Source organism: Rhipicephalus microplus, chromosome 2 (genome assembly GCF_043290135.1).
Source record: "Rhipicephalus microplus isolate Deutch F79 chromosome 2, USDA_Rmic, whole genome shotgun sequence".
Classification (NCBI taxonomy): Eukaryota; Metazoa; Arthropoda; class Arachnida; order Ixodida; family Ixodidae; genus Rhipicephalus; species Rhipicephalus microplus.
This window is the reverse complement of record NC_134701.1, coordinates 20,662,324-20,682,546: the sequence shown is the minus strand read 5'-3', so window position 1 is coordinate 20,682,546 and position 20,223 is coordinate 20,662,324. Positions and strand designations below refer to the sequence as shown.

Sequence of the window (20,223 nt, the reverse complement as noted above, 5' to 3'; positions counted from 1 at the left end):
AGTTCGTCCGATTATAGTAAAATTTTCCACCTACAAAACGAAAGAAATGGTTCTTTCAAAACGTCACATGCTCAAAGGAAGCAAAGTGGTTATGCGGGAGGATTTTTCTGCTAACACTCGCCGTACTAGAGCAATGCTGACCAACTTCGCCAAAGAGCTTCATTGCCCTTTCAGTGTGCGCTATAACAAACTTTTTGCAAATGAGAAATGTTATGGCTACGACTACGTTACTGATACAGTGCATGAAATCGGGCCATCCAGACGCGTAACTAATAACGCTAGTGTCGCCAACTCCTCTTCTCGGCAACTTCGTTCTGGTCGACAATTTAATGCTTCCTCGGGAAGCTAGGATGAAGCAAGGGGTGGTGGCACTTGCGTTGACCACAGAAAATTGATCGTGCTGTCTACTAATGTTCGCAGCCTCCTGTCCAAGAAAGATGAAATGAGTGCAGCAGTTAATGATTCAAACGCCGATATTATTGCGGTAACTGAAACGTGGCTTTGCGACAAAATACGAAACGAAGAGCTGCTGTGCTGTGATAAAAAATACAAAATATATCGCTGCGACAGACCTAATAGATGTGGCGGTGGTGTTCTTCTTGCGGTGAATGAGAGCATTGAAAACTACGCTGTTGCAATAGACTCGGTTTTGGAGGCAACATGGTGTTGCCTCAACGTGGCTTTTACAAAAGTTGTCATTGGCGTATGTTACCGCCCACCTTCAGGAAGTGCAAACTTTTGCAATGACCTACATGATTGTCTGAGCCATGTGAAGGTTTTGTTTCCTCGCGCAGCTGTGATTCTACTAGGCGATTTCAATTTCCCTAACATTGTGTGGTCAAATTCTTATTCATATTCCTTGCCTAACTCAGCGGAAGCGGAGCATTTTATTCGCATCTGTTCAGATTTTGGTTTGACGCAGCTTGTTAATTTTCCTACGCGCGTTACCGATACTACGTCATCCATTCTTGATCTTATATTGACATCAGAACCAGATATTGTATCTTCAGTGTCCAATGTACCTGGTATCAGTGATCACGATATTATTCAAGCAAATATATTGCTGCCATTCTCACGCATGCGTAAGCAGCTTAAAACTATACGGGATTACAGAAAGGCTGACTTTGACTCGATTAACAAGGATTTGGGCACATTCCTAGATGAGTTCTTACCCAACTACCCTGAAAGATCGGTGCAGAGCAACTGGGACTTATTTAAAGCTAAAGTTTCAGAGCTAACCGTTAAACATATCCCTATAAAACAAGTTCTTTCCAATACACGTGCTCCATGGTACAACAGATACATAAACCGCCTTTCAAACCGTAAGAAAAGGTTTTATCGTGCTGCTGTCAAATCCCCGTCTGATAAACGTTGGTCTACTTACAAATCTGCTGCCACAACCTATTTATCTGAAGTGAAACGAGCTAAGTCTTCCTTTTTTAGTCACACTCTACCGGTTATGCTGAAAAATAACCCTAGACAGTTTTGGAATTTCATGCGTGGCAGCGAGCGCCGCGCTATAGCCTTGCTGACAGCTGAAGGGCATCCCGTGCCCGACGTAGAATGCGCATCTGTACTAAATGACACATTCATAAAAGCTTTCTCTCACCAGGCGACCATCAACAACCAAATCTCCTTGCCGTCACCCCATTACCTACCTATGGACGCTATCTTCGTTACCTCGGAAGGTATTCGTGCGGTCATTAAGAAACTTAAAAACTCATCATCATGTGGAGTTGATGGTATCAATGCTAAATTCCTGAAGAACACTGTTGAATACTCCTCTATTATCCTGTCATGCATTTTTTCACAGTCCCTGCAGCATTCTAGCCTTCCGGAAGACTGGCTGGTCGGTAAGATAGTGCCAGTTCACAAATCAGGGCTAACACACAATCCATCAAACTTCCGTCCAATTTCACTGACATCTGTCCCGTGCAAAATACTTGAGCATATCATTTTCACCCACCTTGTTAACTTTCTCGAGTCTAACCAGTTTTTCACACCCTCGCAACACGGTTTCCGCAAGAATTTTTCTTGCGAAACGCAGCTCTTAGTCTTTACAAACGACCTGCATGTCCTACTCGATTCTGGATTCACCATTGACTGTATTTTTTTAGATTATTCTAAGGCCTTCGATAAGGTCAGTCATCAGTTACTACTTCTTAAGATGAAACACTTAAACCTAGACCCTAACGTGTTTAACTGGATTCGAGCCTTTCTTTCCAACCGAACACAGTTTGTTTCTGCTAACAATATTGATTCCCCCGTCCAGCCGGTGCTCTCGGGTGTTCCCCAAGGCTCTGTGTTGGGACCCTTACTGTTCTTAATTTTCATGAACGACCTGCCAACTAATGTCTCATCAAAGGTATGCCTATTCGCAGATGACTGTGTAATTTATCGGAAAATAACTAACCAAAATGATGTTACCTCGCTCCAGACGGATTTAAATAACATATTTACCTGGTGTCAATTATGTAACATGGAACTAAACATTTCAAAATGCAAAGCAATGCGTGTGTGCCGCACCTCACTTGCGTATCCAGATTATCATCTCAATGATACCCACCTCGAGTCTGTTTCATTTTACAAATACCTAGGTGTTCATATTTCCAGTAACCTGTCATGGAACCACCATGTGGAGCACATCATCGCCAAGGCTAACCGTTCTCTCGGGTATTTTCGCAGGAACTTCTACATGGCGCCCTCATCCCTTAAGAAACTTCTTTACACTACTTATATTCGTCCATCACTTGAATACGCATCATCCGTCTGGGATCCTGGTGGCACTACACTTACACATGAATTAGAAGCAGTCCAGAATCGTTCAGTTCGCTTCATTTTAGCCAATTATAACCGCACGGCCAGTGTTACCTTAATGAAGTCCCAGCTCAACCTTCCTGAACTCGCCATTCGGCGTAAAATAGCCCGACTCAGTCTCCTTCATAAACTTTATCATAGCAAAAATCTTCGTGAACAGTTTATTAAACCCCCCTCATTCATATCACCCAGATTGGACCATCTGCAAAAAGTTCATGTTCCCCGCTGCAGAACCGTAACCTATTCGCATGCCTTCATTCCAAGAACCACATCCGAATGGAATCTACTACCACAATCAGCTACGGCTATTACCGATACATCACGTTTTAGGGCCTTTTTGCAAAACATGTTTTGCGATGTTTGATTTTGCTTCGTGTTATATATGTCGTGCTTTTTTTTTTATCAAAATCGTTGTCATGTATTCCCGCTGCTACATTTAATTCTTTGTTACTGTGTGTTTTTGCCAACCGCTTTGTATTTTCCCTTCTTTTCCTTTACGTTTTGCCGTTTTGCCGTTTTTTTTTTTAACAAAATCGTTGTAATGTATTACCGCTACTACATTTAATTCTTTGTTACTGTGTGTTTTTGCCAATCGCTTTGTATTTTCCCTTCTTTTCCTTTACGTTTTGCCGTTTGCTGTATTATTTTGTATTGCCACTCCCCTCTGTAATGCCTTCGGGCCCTGAGGGTACCATAAATAAATAAATAAATAAATAAATAAATAAATAAATGATAAGATGTTTTGCCCCTCGATACGCTCTTGTACTATTAGATGCACCAAGTTGTTTCTTGGTTGAGCGTTTTTAGTGTCTGAGAATGGCAGTTCGGAGAGGGTAGCTTACAGTTTTAGTATAAAAAATATGAATTATATTTCTTTCAGTACACCTAGTGCTATGCATAGCCTGATTCAATGAACCTACCCTTAAGTTCTGATACCTTAAAGACACTTACACAGGAAAATGAACAAGTATTGCGACAGCGATAAACATTATTACGACGAAGAAGTTGCTTCCGTTTGAATTTTGATTTAGCACAAAAACACTCACGGGTATTTGATTAAAGCGAAGAGGCGTGAAGTAGCTACGAGTACGCCGACCATATATAGTGGAGCAGCGAAGTACCCGAAAATGGTTTTCAGGTGGAAGGCAGCGTGTAGGGAAATATGGAATCTTATATTTGTGACGCTTCAATGGCTGCCATGTCACTGGGCATCATAGGTAACGAACATGCCGATACTGCCGCGCGGGCAGCCCTTGAGGGAACACGAGAAGAAGCCATACCACTTTCGCGGACCGATGCTGCCAGTAATCTTCGGCGACTTGCGCGTGAAATCAGCTTTTCACTATGGTGCCCACCAAGCATCAATACGAATCGTCAACACCACCTGTCCTCTTTGATGGCTCTCTGCATACCCACTGGACTCGACCGAAGAGAAGCCACCCTTCTGTGGTGATAGCGCCCAGGCGCGTCAAGTGTCCGCGTTATCTGGCGCTGTCGCCCGCAATTGTAAAGTGTCGTTTGTACGTGACGTCATTGGTCACATGAGTGTCTGCTATATATGTATGCTGGTTGCATGGAATAAAGGTTGGACGTTATCTCGCGCCCATCGGAAGCGGCTCAGTCCCTTTCTCAGCTCCTGCGGCCGGCCCGGACGCGCATGCCCTTTCGCTAGGGCGCAACACGACATGGTGTCAGAAGTGGGATCCTTCTGATATTCGAGGGGCGTTGCACCTTTCTTCGTCAAGCGGCGCCATGTCAGAAGACAAAGAAGTCAAGCCAGTTCACGGCATGTTCGCGGTTCCAGCTCCGCCAGCGTTTGACTTCGACCGAACGTCCGAATGGCCTTCCTGGATCCAACTATTCGACGACTACCGCTTTGCCTCTGGCTTAAATGAGCGAAGTGAAGAAGCGCAAGTCCGGACTCTACTCTACACAATGGGCAGGCAAGCGAGAGAGATCTTTTCGACATTCACACTATCTGAACAACAGCAGAAGCAGTATGAAACCGTCAGAAAAAAGTTCGACGATCACTTCGTGGCCGCACGGAACCTCGTTTACGAGAGCGCATGTTTTCACCGACGCATACAACAACCAGGCGAATCAGTCGACCAATTCATCACCGCGTTGCACACACTGGCGGACCGGTGCGACTACAAGGAAAAGGAACGCATGATCCGCGACCGGTTTGTAGTCGGCCTCAGTGATGCCAAGCTCTCGGAGTCTCTGCAAATGGATGCAAATCTTACACTCGCCAGCGCTTTGGCAAAAGCTCGCTTGAAGGAGACCGTCCAACGACAGCAGCAACAGCTGCGAGAAACCAGCGACGAACCTTCGGCAGCGCCAGACAGCAACCTGGACGCGGTCAACAAACAACGGCAGCCCCGAAAGAATTCTTCAGGACAGCGTTCCGGCACCTCGTCAAGGACCAGTGCACCGGTCACACAAGGTCAACGCACCATACCACAGTCCTACCGACCTCTCACATCCAGTTCGTGCCCCAACTGCGGTCAAGGAGAGCACCCGAGGACCTCCTGCCCGGCACGAGCTGCGAAATGCAACTACTGCGGTTGTTCCGGACATTTTGCAGTGGTGTGTCGGAAAAAGGCTGCAGGCGAGCGAAAGAAGGTACCGATTTCTTCTCTCCATATGGAAAAAGGGGCATATTTCGTAGGCGCGGTAAATGGGGAGCACTCCAATTCTCGGTATGCTCAAGTTATCATTAACGGCACTCCGGTGTTCGCTAAACTTGACTCGGGTGCAGAAGTGTCCGTTGTACCCTCAACATTTCCGGGATTGCCTACCAAATAAGACAAGTGCGACATAACCTTAACAGGCCCTGCGAATGAGCCACTGCATGTTCTCGGAAAATTTCTTGCCACTATACAGTGGAGACAACGCATTGTCCGACAAACTGTGTACGTAGTCTCGCCTTTACGCTCGATACTTTTGGGTCTCCCAGCGCTCGAAGCCCTTGAGCTGATCAAGTTCGCTGACTCGGTCAGTAGCGCAACAGCCATCGAAGCTTCCTACCCTCAGCTTTTCGGTAGTCTGGGAGCTATGAAAGGGGAATACAATATCAGACTGAAGCCGAACTCGGTACCCTTTGCTATTCCGGTTGCGCGTCGCATTGCCTTATCCCTGCGGGACCGAGTGAAGCAGGAGCTCGAGCGTATGGAGCGAGATGACGTAATCCGCAAAGTAGAGGAACCAACAGAATGGTGCGCAGGTATTGTACCAGTACTCAAACCTTCTGGAGACGTTCGTATTTGCGTTGACTTGACGCAACTAAATAAAAGTGTACTTCGCGAGCGCTATGTTATGCCAACGGTTGAAGATAGCCTTGGTCTGTTGAGTGGGGCATCGGTTTTTTCGAAGCTGGACGCTAATTCTGGATTTTATCAGATCAAGTTGTCGCCGGAAAGCCAATTGTTGACTACCTTCATTACGCCATTTGGGCGATACTGTTTTCAGAAGCTACCGTTTGGAATAACGTCAGCACCTGAGTTTTTTCAAAAGAAAATGTCGCAGACTCTGCAAGGAATCCCAGGCGTGGTAAACATGATGGATGATGTGCTCATTTATGGCTGCAACAAAGCTCAACATGATGAGCGTCTGCGTCTTACTTTAGACCGTCTCATGAGTGCTGGTGTTACGCTAAACAAAGAAAAGTGTTGTTTTGGAGTAACCGAGATAAAGTTTCTTGGTTGTGTTCTAAGTCGAGATGGAATCAGGCCGAACCCTGAAAAGGTCCGGGCCATCAAAGAACTGCCGACGCCAAATAACGTGTCTGACGTTCGACGGCTGCTCGGTATGACTAATCATCTGGCAAGATTCATACCAGATTTGGCTTCAGAAACGGCGCCATTACGTCACTTGCTTTTGAAGAGTTCTGAATGGACGTGGGGACCAGCCCAAGAGCAAGCGCTGTCATACGTTAAAGACGTTATCGGTTCGGCGCGCGTCATGGCTAACTATGATGCAAAGTACCCTACGATTCTTTCCGCCGATGCGTCGTCATTCGGTTTGGGGGCGGTACTGATGCAAGTTCAACCAAACAACGAAAAACGACCCCTTGCCTTTGCATCACGATCGTTGACGCCTGCCGAAACCAGATATTCCCAGATTGAAAAAGAAGCACTAGCAATGACGTGGGCGGCAGAACGATTCGAAGGGTACATCAAAGGTCTTGAAATTGTGTGTGAAACCGACCACAAACCTCTTGTAACCTTGCTGGGAAAATCTCCTTTAGATGTTTTACCACCTCGCATTCAGCGTTTTCGCATGAGGCTCATGCGGTTCAGCTATGAAGTTGTGCATGTCCCGGGCAAGAGCTTAGTTACTGCAGATGTGTTGTCGAGGGCCCCGATTCGGGGAAAAGAAACTGATAATGCACTGTCTATTAGTGACGTCAGCACGCACGTTTCAGGATGCTTGTCAAACATGGTCGAGGCCAGCCTCTTCGAAAGAGTGAAAGCAGAACAAGCCGCTGACGAAGTTTGTCAAGCACTCGTAAAATTCAGCCGGAAAGAGTGGCCCAAAATTTTCATCTCTTCCGATGGTCTTGCGTCCATATTGGCAGGAAAGAGCCACGCTTACAGTTGCTGAAGGCGTGCTACTTAAAGGTACGAGGTTGGTCATTCCTCGAAAATTGCGCGCAGAGGTCTTGATACGCTTGCACGAGAGTCACCTGGGAATCGAAAAATGCAGAGCTCGAGCCAAAGAGTCGGTATGGTGGCCAGGGTTGAGTTATCAGCTGAAAGCTTTGGTTACCGATTGCCGCGTATGCGCCGAGCACAGACACCAAAAGCCAGAACCAATGATCCCGACAACCACTCCACAGCGTCCTTGGCAAAAACTAGGAGCTGATCTCTGCCATGTTCAAGGAAAATGGTATTTGGTAGTCGTAGATTATTTTTCTAGGTACCCAGAGATTGCTTTGTTATCATCTACAACGAGTGCCACTGTCATTACGCACCTTAAAAGTTTCTTTGCAAGACATGGCATACCAGAAGTTGTTATGTCTGATAACGGAGCGCAATTTGTGTTGCAGGAATACAAGTTGTTCGCTCGCAACTACGGGTTTCGCGCTGTGACGTCTAGCCCAAGGTACCCCCAGGCAAATGGTGAAGTAGAGAGGATGGTCCAGACAATCAAAGGTCTCATTACAAAAGCGAAGGACCCATATCTTTCTCTCCTAGCGTACAGGGACACTCCGGGGCCACTTGGGAAAAGCCCTGCAGAACTTCTAATGGGCAGGCGGCTACGCACAACGGTGCCTGTCCATCCCACAAGCCTTCTGCCTCAGACGGTGAACCTGAGAGAGTTCAGAAGCCACGATACGACCGCCCGACAGCGGCAGCGTAGGAACTTCAACCTTCGTCATAGGGCTACTCCGTTGCAAGCACTCGAACCGGGCGCGGAAGTCTGGGTGACGGACTGCAAAGCAAAAGCGCGAGTCTTGCGACTTGCTGAGCGGCCGAGGTCGTATGTGGTTAGAACTTCCAGTGGTGTAGTTCTAGAAAGAAACAGGAAATCCTTGGTGCGCTTTGTTTCACGGCCAAAAGAAGGTGAGGATGAGGCAGATAGCGATGATTTTCCTCAGGCAGATGATAGTCGGGTAGAAACGGAACAGAATTCTAATCGCGTTACAGACAGCATGGCGCCTGACGATCTATCTAGTCCTTCCTTGCCGGGAACTGACCTTCCTGAATACCAAACGCGATCTGGTCGTCTTGTTCGACGGCCGGACCGCTACGGGTTCAGTAATTGACTGTATTGTTCTTGCGCATTTTTTGTTTTCTGCAAAGTGTTCTTTTGCTGGCAGTGCTGCGAAGTTTGTTGCAACTGTCAGCGTATTGTTAAAGAAGGGGAGATGTGGTGATAGCGCCCAGGCGCGTCAAGTGTCCGCGTTATCTGGCGCTGTCGCCCGCAATTGTAAAGTGTCGTTTGTACGTGACGTCATTGGTCACATGAGTGTCTGCTATATATGTATGCTGGTTGCATGGAATAAAGGTTGGACGTTATCTCGCGCCCATCGGAAGCGGCTCAGTCCCTTTCTCAGCTCCTGCGGCCGGCCCGGACGCGCATGCCCTTTCGCTAGGGCGCAACACGACACCTTCTTCATCGCTTATGGCTAGGAGTGGCATTTACAAAATCTTATTCCTTTGTCAAAGGAATGATCATATGGTGGTTTTAGGACGTTAAACCCCACAAATCATCATCATCATAGGAATGGCCGACAACGCTCTGTGCGGTGCCTGTCATTGCAAAGCGACACTACACCACATCCTTTGTGACTGTCCGTTGTATGAAATCCAGAGACAGTCACTGGCGTCCGCTTTTGCGCGAATCGACAACAGCCAAATGTCTGTAAACACTATTCTGTCAAGTGCCCGAGAGAAGACATTGCAACAGAAGGCGACGAAAGATCTGTTGAAATTCCTACGTGACACGGACTTGAACAAGCGACTGTAACAGCAACGTCACACACCGCGAAAGACAAGACTGGACTATGACTGAGTGTGCGCGCGTGTGCTGCCGAATGTGCTGTGTTTCTCTCTTCCCTCTCTGCTCTCTATTTTTCATCTCCCCCATCCCTCTCACATGCGCAGGGTAGCAAACCGGCTGCCTATAGGCTGGTTAACCTCCCTTCCGTTCTTTTCCCCCCTGTTTTCCTTCCTTCCTTCCTTATACTTGTTCAACCAGAAATGCCTCGGGAAGGCCGTTCAGGCAGAAGGACATCAAAGTTAGAGCGCCGTAGTGATTTAAAAAGGTCTGTACCTGAGGGCAGCTGTAAATAATGACGAATCCCTTTTAATATAGAATGAACAATGAAGTTCATTTTATTTTTCCAACGATTCGCACAGTGACTGAATGACGTACCACTATAACCTAAGAACATTCGTCAGCGACATATATAACCGCCGCAACCATGATGCGCGCTCACATCACCTCACATGCACGTCAGAAAAAATGACAAACAGCCACTAAGCGAAAAAAAAAGGTTTGGATCAATTAAAGTAATCACCGTGCAAAGCAATGGATCTGTCATTAACACACATATCTCTCTACGTTTAAATGTAGTATTTTTCTGTGATATCACGTGCCAAGGTATCATTACTTTTTCAAAGAACAGATACACTGTAAAAACCAGGCCTACCCTTGCAGGAACCACAATGCACAGGCAAATGTGCCGAAAGCTTACTTTTCACAGAAAGCTTATGTTCCTTAATTCTGTCATTTATGCAGCGGCCTTATTGGCCGATGTATACCCTACCGCAACTAAGCAGGATGTCCTGCATTACGTTAACCGAGCAGGGGACGTGCGATCTTGCATGCCTCTTCCCACATAGAGCGGGGGGGGGGGGGGTGAGGTGCAGTAAAAGTTTGTGGGCACAGGCTGGCCAACTTGCGGGACGCCGGGAACAGTAAACGGGCTCTTTAACGCTGTCGCGTTAAAAGATGCGTTGTGCCTGTTAGCTACGTTCTTAAGGTTGTGAGCAACCGTGTGCGTATAACAAAAAAGGGGGGACTTTTTGCATTGGCGGCCTGTTTTTTCTCGATACCTTCAGTTTTCGAAGGAGGGTTCCGGACTATGCAACCACGATAGAACCAGGGTAGCCACCTCAACACAGCCGCGTCACCTAAATATTGATACTTTCCTGCATTCTATGCGGGCTAGATTTCATCAGTGCTCCTTCCTTTGACACAGAAACAACAGCTCTATTGGCGAATTCGGAATGCGATGTCTCGAATAGTAGAAGTGTCTTGCATGAACTCAAGACATGTGTTGGACATATTGTCCGCGTTCGAGCAAGGATTTTCTACCATTTGATGCATCGAATTCTTAACTTGTCAAGAGGGTTGTTGTTTCCATGTCAATGGAAGAAGCACTGGTGAAATCTAGCTCGCATAGAATGCAATAAGGTATCAATGTTTAGGTCACGCGGCTGCGTTCAGGTGGCTACCCTGGTTCTGTCGTGGCGGCCGTGTCAGAAAACCTCCTTCAAGAACTGAAGGTATCGAGAAGAAACAGGCAAAAGAAAGAGCTGTACTTCCGCTCGCAACAAAATTCCTTAAGAAATGCAAACATGAGAGAGACTCTCAGCGCTTACAGCTTGTGCGAGAGCATACAATTTTAGATAGGCGTCTGTTTTGAGATCGACAGAAGAAATAAGTCGAGGAAAAAGTCAACTCCCTAATCACTATTTCACGCCGGCTGACCAGAGTGAAATGGCACTGGTTCATGTTCTTCTTTATTACGTGTACACTCAGCAGTCATTCGACAAAGAATAGCTAACTCTGCCCGTTTATACATGGAATATACCGTAACTTAGAGGAGGGGATCCAAAGCCAGAAGCCTGAATTCGTATATGTCTTCGTATACTACGAGCGTCTGCGAGTGGATTGTTAATTGCGAAGTCTCCTCAACCGACTTTCCATGCTCTGAGATTTACGAAAACTTGTCAATATTTTCGGCTCGCCACTCAACACGCTAATAATCGCCTATACACAGCTATACAGGAAAGATCTGCTGCAGAGATACATAAATAAAGAGCAGAATGCAAAAGGTAAATAAGCTAGTAAAGCTAGCACTCGTGCCTAAGCACGAGTACTATAGCTTCCACGTGCATCCCATTCACCATGGCGACTCTCTACTCCAGATATTACCGCGATAGCGTTAAAGAGCTCGTTTCGCGGAAATTCCGGTATTGGTGTAGATGTCGGCGTCATTGGTTGTGAGCGGAAGATCACAATATTATGCATGACCGAAAAATCAAGAACGCTGCAAATAATAAAAATAAATAAACGATAAAATCCTGAAGCAGAGTGGAGACCAAACAAACTATCACAAAAACTTTTTCGAATAAGCGACTTCTATAAATAGCAAAATTCTTGTGTCCGCGATCAAAAGGAAACCAACAAGCTGCTACAGGTGCAGAAATTCACTTTCAGGAGGAATCATAAATATCTCAAAAGTACTAAGCCAAAAAGAAAATGTTTTAGCGTTGTTGTTAACTGGTAGGTTTCACAACAATATTTTTTATGCTTCAGTGGAATATCTTTATAAAAACCTTTGTGAAAACCGTTAAGTAGACCACCTTTGACACTTTAGTGATCTTACAGGTTTTGTGTGGACATTCCAATTGTGTTATCACTTGTGTTTTTCGAAATTTTATGTCGTATGGACACATTTCTGTATTGAAAAACTGGGGCTCATGGCATAAGTGTTCTGATATGTACCTATGTATAGCCCTGTGTTTGTTAATTTGCGATGTCGACTGCTGTGCAAGAGGAGTGGCCGGCACCACGCATATGCACCAACTTCTCTTTATATATAATCATTAAAAAATATTGGAAACGGCCTGGTGCATACGGTTTCAATGCAATAGTATTCATATGGACACTTCCGGATGGTTTTTGTCGTCGGCGTATTATATATATATATATATATATATATATATATATATATATATATATATATATATATATATATATATATATATATAACGGAAGCGAGAAACCGCGACGTACGAGGAAGGAAACACATTTAATAATCACATACGTTTCGGCTGGTGCACCAGCCTTCGTCACTGTGTATATATATATATATATATATATATATATATATATATATATATATATATATATATATATATATATATATATATTGTTACGGATGTGATGGGTTTATTCACAATGAAAAATGTCAGCGCTCTACCGTCACTGCCGAATCACCATCGCTCGAGCGCGTCCGATCTCTTCTTCTTCCTCGCTCTTTCAGTCCGCGTTACATTTCCCTCCGGGCCAGACGAAGCTCACCGAGCGAGTAGAAGCGATCGGTTGTTGTAGGGCTTCAATCGGGCAATGTGCACAATTTGCGTCTTGCGCGAACGCCGGTTCTGAGCTGTCACTCTCGCGACAGCGTAAGTGATGTCACTTAAGCACTGAGTAATCACAAACGGTCCTGAGTACTTAGAAAGAAACTTCTGGCAAAGTCCCTTTTTTCGAACAGGCGTCCACAGCCAGACCAAATCACCTGTAGCGAAAGTCACGGGCGGGTGTTTTGCGTCGTAACGGTCTTTCGCGCGAGCGTGGGCGGAAAGAGTTCGGAGCCGAGCAAGTCGGCGAGCTTCTTCGGCGCGACACAAAGTCTGCGCGACACTGGCATTTTCGTTCGTCGAAAATGGAAGTATGGTGTCAAGGAAACTTTGCGGATGACGAGCATAGAGAAGAAAGAAAGGCGTATAACCTGTGACTTCGTGTTTCGCGGTATTAAAGGCGTATGTAACAAAAGGTAATACGGCATCCCAGTTCTTGTGATCCGCTGCGACGTACATTGAAAGCATGTTGATGATGGTACGATTGGTGCGCTCAGTGAGGCCGTTGGTCTGAGGGTGGTATGGCGTGGAATGGCGATACTGACACCCACAAAGCCGTAGCAACTCTTCGACAACGTCAGCGGTAAACTGACGGCCGCGATCACTTATCACCACACGAGGGGCCCCGTGACGAAGTATGATCGAGTGTAGAAGAAACCATGACACATCAGATGATGTGGCTGAAGCAACCGCCATCGTTTCAGTATACCGCGTCAGGTAATCTACGCACACAATAATCCAGCGGCGGCCGGTGGTAGACTTGGGGAAAGGGCCCAGTAAATCTATGCCGACTTTTTCGAATGGTGATGTCGGTGGCATAACCGGCTGCAGTGGGCCGGCCGATGGTGTGGTAGGTTGTTTGTGGCGTTGGCAGACATCACAACTTGCGACGTAGTGCTTGGTGGTCTTCCACAGTCGAGGGCAGTAAAAACGTTGTCGGATACGGTGAAGCGTTCGGGCAAATCCAAGGTGCCCAGACGTGATGTCATCGTGCATGGCTTGGAATACCGCAAGACGCAGGCATTCTGGCACGACGAGTAGTAGTGTGGAACCATGGCTGGAGTAATTCTTGCGATATAGTAGGGCGTCATGAATCACGAATGGCGTGGCGCGTTTAGAGCTACGAGCCACATCAATCATTGGTTTCAGCGAAGGGTCACGCTGTTGTTCGTGACGAAAGACATCCAAATTTGGGAAGTTGGATGAGATTGCGGCCAGGTAGTTGTCAAAATCATCATCATCAGCATCCACAGTTGGAGATGGAAGACGAGATAAGCAGTCGGCATCTGCGTGACATCGACCGCTCTTGTAGGTCACAGAATAATTATATTCTTGAAGCCGTAAGGCCCAGCGAGCCAACCGACCAGCTGGGTCACGTAGTCCGACAAGCCAACAAAGCGAATGATGATCTGTGACGATCTTGAACTGCCGGCCGTACAAATAAGGTCTGAACTTTTGGACGGCGAAAACAACTGCAAGACATTCCAGTTCGGTGACCGTATGATTCCTCTCCGCCTTAGTCAAAGTACGACTTGCATACGCCACGACGTGTTGCCGGCTATCGTGATATTGAACTAGCACGGCACCAACTCCGATACCACTAGCATCTGTATGCAGTTCCGTGAGTGCCTCCGGGTCGAAATGTCGCAAGAGGGGCCCGGAAGTAAGCAAATACTTCAGCTGCTCGAAAGCAGCCTCACACTCAATGGTCCATCGAAATGGAGTGTTTTTGCGGAGCAACTCTGTCAGGGGATGCGCAAGCTGGGCGAAGTCTTTGATAAACCGACGAAAATAAGAACACAGGCCCACGAAGCTACGGAGATCCTTCAAAGACGTCGGTTGCTTGAAGTCTCGGACAGCACTGATTTTGTGCGGGTCTGGTCGTATACCGTCCTTGTCAACTAGATATCCAAGCACAAGGGCTTGACGCTCACCAAAATGACACTTCTTTGCGTTTAAAACGAGACCAGCTTGTTTGACGCAGTCTAGAACAACGCTAAGCCGATGGTTGTGTTCGTGGAATGTCTTGCCAAAAATAATTACATCATCGAGATAACACATACATATCTCCCATTTGAGACCGCGAAGGATGGAGTCCATGAATCGCTCGAAGGTAGCTGGGGCATTGCATAAGCCAAACGGCATAACGTTGAATTCAAATAATCCATCAGGCGTGACAAAAGCAGTCTTCTCTTTGTCAGACGGATGCATTGGTATTTGCCAGTATCCAGACCTTAGGTCGAGAGACGAAAAGTATGCGGCCGAGTGCAGACAATCAACAGCATCGTCGATGCGTGGTAGCGGATACACGTCTTTCTTTGTGACGGCGTTGAGACGGCGGTAGTCAACACAGAATCGCCAAGAGTTGTCTTTCTTTTTTACCAATATAACAGGAGCTGCCCAGGGACTGCTTGACTTTTGAATAACGCCTTTCTGCAGCATGTCGTTGACCTGATCGGTGATCACTTGCCTCTCTGACGGGGATACGCGATAGGGTTTCTGGCGTATCGGTGTAGCATCTCCCGTGTTGATGCGGTGGTGCATACGGGATTCGGGCAACATGGAACAACGCTTGTTTTGAGCGAAATCAAAGACTCCCGCGTAGCGTGTAAGTACCTCCTCAAGGACATTCTGCTCGGAAGAAGGCAACGACTTGTTGATCATACGTTTAATCTCGGCTGGGTAGTTGGGCGCAGTCTGACTGATAGCTGGAGACTCTGAGACCATTCTCACGTCAATTGTGGCCTGCTCCTCGAACGTACCCAGTTTGAATCCGGCTGGTAGAACAACAGGCTCTAAGGCTGCGTTGAGTGCCCACAAGCAAGCATGTCCGTCGATGGCTGTAAGGACAGACCGTGGGACCAGCACATTCTTCTTAATGGCGTTTGCATGATCAGGCTCCACAAGTCCAGTGCAGGGTCCTGAGCGGACATGAGAAGAGCATACGGGTACAAACATTGCTGTCCGACCAGGGATCGTCACATCTTCAGACAACGAAAGAGCATCGATGGGCAGAGTCGGAAAATCGTCAACTATTGCAGCGGGCAACGTACTTCGTAGAAGAATTTCTCCAGTTCCACAGTCAAGCGTAGCGCCGCATTCATGAAGGAGGTCTATCCCTAAAATGATGTCATGAGTTGCGCGAGCCAGTACGGTGAATTCAACTCGGAAATTTTGTCCACCAATCGTGAGTACAACTGAACAAATACCAACAGGGCATAACGTTTCGCCTCCAACTCCACGAAAAGTTTCTTTACGATTCCACGCGAACATAACTTTGTGACCCAAGAAACGATGTTTGAAACGAAGGCTCATAACCGAAACAGCAGCACCAGTGTCTACAAGAGCAAGAGTATCTACACCGTCTATACACACACGCACTTTGTTCATCAACATCACAGCAGAAGGAGGAATTGGCGAAACTGACCGTCCCGCGACCGCACCTCCATCGGTCGCACCAGTTAGTTTCCCAGCTGATGCGGGGAAGGTGACCGACGACGCGGAGACGGCGACCGGCGGGACCGTGTCGGAGGCGGCGTCAGGCTTCTCTCGGAGGCAGGAGACTCGCTGCGAAATTCGTTAGGCCATTGCTGTCGGGGACGGTGGTCGGCCGAGTGAGAGGTCCAGGTTTCGTGCATACGAGGCGGGTGCGTCGAAAAACGTGGCGGTGCAGGCGGCCGTCTGGGACAGAAGCGCGAAATATGCCCTGGGAGACCACATGTGTAGCAAACGGGGACTTGTCGACTTACGTTAGCCGGAGCAGAGGTGGCAGAAGTACGCGGAGACGGGTCGTGCTCCGCAGGAACATTTTGTGATGAAGCATAATAATCTTCTGGTAGAGGCCTGGTTGACGACGGTCGGGGGTCCGCAGCGGCACGTCGAGATGATGAAATCCGGTGGTGGCCACGACCCGTCGGGGAAAACGGAAGCCGCGGGGTAAAATCTGCAGTTTCTGTGCGTGGTCGGTTTTCGACGTGACGCTCTCGCATCCAGTAGGGAGGTGGTTCGGGGCACGTGGCGAACGAGCATTGGTGGTGAACGTCACCTGCTTGAAGTCGTACGAGCTCTTCTCGAACTACCCGACGTACGAGGTAGGAAATGTCTTCGCAGGTGGCGACGTCCATACTTGCGACAGTGGGAACATTGTCCAAGCGCCCGAACTTGGGTAAAATTCTTCGGGTCTTCAACGCCTCGAATGCGCGACACTGCTGCCTGAAAATCGAAGGAGTGTTCAAGTTTTCTTTTGTTATCAAAAAATTGTACACGTCCTCGGCGATGCCTTTCAACAAATGACCGACTTTGTCTTCGTCAGACATATTTGCGTTGACAATTCCGCAAAGCTTCAACACTTCTTCAATGTAGGTTGTACACGTCTCGCCGGGCAACTGAGCCCTACGTGACAGCGTTTGCTCAGCTTTCTTTTTCATGGAACTCGTGTCCCCAAAGCAGGCCTTCAGTTCCTTAACAAATATATCCCAAGTGGGGAGGACATGTTCATGGTTCTCAAACCAAAGCAAGGCTGTCCCGGCAAGGAAGAATACTACGTTCACGAGCTTCGCCGGTGCGCTCCATTCGTAGTAGCGGCTCACTCTCTCGAAGTGTTTTAGCCAAGCGTCCACGTCTTCGTCAGTTTTACCTGAGAAAATTCGTGGCTCAGGTGCCCAGTAGTCTGGTTGTCGAGGTCGACGGCCACCTTGTGCCGTGTCAGTGGCACTGGTGGATGCAGCAGCGTAGGACGTCGATGGGATTGCTGTGTCGTCGTTCATGCTGATGTTGTCCGGAGGTAGGCCAGCTAAGCGTCTGCTTCTTCGAAGAACTTCTGCTGCGGGGTCCAGGATGGCAAGTTACCCAGCACCTCCACCAAAGCTGTTACGGATGTGATGGGTTTATTCACAATGAAAAATGTCAGCGCTCTACCGTCACTGCCGAATCACCATCGCTCGAGCGCGTCCGATCTCTTCTTCTTCCTCGCTCTTTCAGTCCGCGTTACAATATATATATATATATATATATATATATATATATATATATATATATATATATATATATATATATATATATATATATATATATATGCGGAGGGTGCACTTGCCCCCCGCACCCACGCTCGGTCGACATTCTCCACTCAACGCCTCTATTAATCAGGCCGCTGCTAGCAAGAAGCTCACGTGAAGTTTTTTATTTGTTTTTCACGCAATTGCTAGACTCGAAGAGGTAAGCCTCTCATGCTGTCGACATTGCGTGGTACGGCAGCCGAGAAAGCCTCGTTCGGCGTGAATGCGCATCGCCGCGGCTCAACTGTTTCCGAGTTTCTCGCGAATTTTCTGGCGTGGCGCCTTGCATGGCAGCCGTCAGCGCTTCCTGACGCGTTCCTTTTCCTCTCCCTAGCGGAAGCGAAATGCAAGTGGGAAAGGTGCGCATGCCTTCTGTTTACCGCTGTGCCACGGAGAGATGTCGCCTGGCGAGCAGCATTGTTAGGGTGCCTCGGTATGCTCCTGAGGCTCACGCACGTAGAGGCACCCAAAACATTGTTCACTAGAAAGGTCCGTACGCATCGCTGGTTTAAACTGGGGTGCTTTGTGACATCCAACTGACAGGAGAAGCAACAGCGGTCGAATGTAGAAACGCGGTATGCGTTCTTGGAGCGTCAGCAGGCGATGACAATGAACACGTCTTCCCAAAACGTTCTGCACAGGCAGACGAACGCGTATTTGTGACAAGCACCTTTCTCTTTCGCTTTTCTAGAGCACTTAGCCACTGGCTTGTATAGGCAAATCCAAATATTAATTCTATAGGTACGGCACGTCATCAGTAAAAAGGATGAAAATAATCAGAATCGAAAAGGTCACGCAGTTTTCATTGTTGTCACACGTGCTACCAGTAATCGCGGGAGAGACTTCATTTGAGGCGCACGCGACGAGTTGGCCTCACAATGCTCAAGATTGTAAACACATCGCAAAAATTTACGTGTTTATAATGTAGCTTATTCAGTATGCCCTTCAACATTGACAAAACAGCTTTGTAGTACATTTTCCTACCACGACTATTTCTCGAGGTATTCATTATATTTCCATCAGAACACAAAGCTATACAAGCACCTAAGGCCTGCTTGGCTTGTCTTTTGAGAAGAACGATTCCTTAAACAGCTTCTCAGCAATATTGTTTAGATGAGCGCCGTTATGTTGATTTGAAATGTGCTCCTTGTTTATTTAACCTTATATATAATATTCTTTAGCTACTTATTATGAATTTTATGGAGCTAGTAATTATTTTAGGTTCGTCGCAGTTCTCTTATTTCAGTGACGCTTGTGTACCAGCTCTTGCGGTCTATTATAAAAAGAGATCGGGGTCTAGATAATAAATAAAAAAATAGCCATGCAGAAGCTATGAGCCGTAGTCATCGCACAGAACAGATACTAAACAAATGCTTTCAGGGGCACTTGAAGCAATCATCTTAAATAGCGACAACTAGGACAACTGTGCCCTAAAACAGGAGACAATGTTCGTGGTTTAGTCTTAACTTTCTCACATCGCCCTTTCAGACGAGAAAACAGAGAGCCCTATCGATGTGCGCCAAAAATGAATTGATATGCTTGTATTTTCATGAAAACTTTCTTCATGGGTTGGAGGACCCCACAAGATAATACTGTTTTTTGCCCCTCTCCCCATCCCCCACCCTTTAAGTTTCAGTGGTGCACTATGGGTTACTAGAGCATGCCAAGCAGTCCAAACAGGCGGTCCGACCCTGCAAATTCAGTCAGCAGTTATGCCCGAGTATACTCTCCAGTGTGCGTAATCGCACACTGGAGATCACGCATGAAGACTGATCTGGGCTGTTTATTGCACCGCCTTACAGTGCGGCGCTAATAGTGTCACACAATAGAGTAATACAAAACGAAACTGGAACAGTACTGCCCTTAAATAATTCAAGGAAAAGAATATGGAGAGTAGCGGCTTTCGGCTTTGAGTGTTGTTCGCAAGTTAGGAGCACTGCGCAATTAGTTGGGAGAGCTAAGAGCAGTCTCTACGCAACTAGCCGCATTTGTGGCTGGCTCTAAGGCTATCAAAACAGGCAGGGCAGTATTGCACACATTTGGATCAGTTATCCAAGAGTGGCGCAGTAATAGTTTACGACTCTACTGTTACAGCTATGAAGAGTAATTAGTGTTGAGGTGGTCACCGTGACTACGGCAGACAGTGCAATAACTCGGACATACTGCAACTGCTGGCTTACCTGCGGTGCTCACAACAGCTACCCGCGGTTAGCCCTGACGGCAGTTCTTTACAGCAACGTTCTCTCCGACATAGGGCAGTGTATACAAGAACGACACCCTTTGTCGGCATGCAGCTTCTGCTTAACCCGTCACAGCTGCACTAAATTATGCCAGCTTGCGCAAGGTGTGTCCGAAGGTGTCTTGAACAAATACTTTCCGTAAGAACTTCACATAGCACTCTGCCAGTGGGCTCATGCCGTGTGGTTCTCAACCGAAAGAGCAACCTTGAAATTTGTCTTTCGAAGCTTTAA

The 20,223-nt window shown here is 47.1% G+C and overlaps 3 protein-coding genes across 10 annotated transcripts in view; 2 read left to right on the top strand and 1 right to left on the bottom strand.

Annotated features, from left to right (window-relative positions):
* The window catches only part of LOC119169183 (pseudouridine-5'-phosphate glycosidase), a 2,087,124-nt gene that overhangs the window by 842,467 nt on the left and 1,224,434 nt on the right, over positions 1 to 20,223 (top strand). The gene's annotated exons all lie outside the window — the stretch shown is intronic.
* Positions 1 to 20,223, bottom strand: part of LOC119169934 (CD151 antigen) — a 316,886-nt gene that overhangs the window by 239,825 nt on the left and 56,838 nt on the right. The gene's annotated exons all lie outside the window — the stretch shown is intronic.
* Positions 4,265 to 8,857, top strand: LOC142796177 (uncharacterized). The gene is made up of 2 exons (XM_075886275.1): positions 4,265 to 5,442; positions 7,868 to 8,857. The coding sequence occupies exons 1-2, from the start codon at positions 4,570 to 4,572 to the stop codon at positions 8,585 to 8,587; spliced, it is 1,593 nt and encodes a 530-aa protein (XP_075742390.1). The 5' UTR covers positions 4,265 to 4,569; the 3' UTR covers positions 8,588 to 8,857.

Coding starts and splice junctions, on each gene's coding strand:
- LOC142796177 (XM_075886275.1), top strand. CDS start 4,570: ATGTCAGAAGACAAAGAAGTCAAGCCAGTTCACGGCATGTTCGCGGTT. Junction 5,443..7,867: donor CTGCAGGCGAGCGAAAGAAG/GTACCGATTTCT, acceptor TTTGTGTTGCAG/GAATACAAGTTGTTCGCTCG.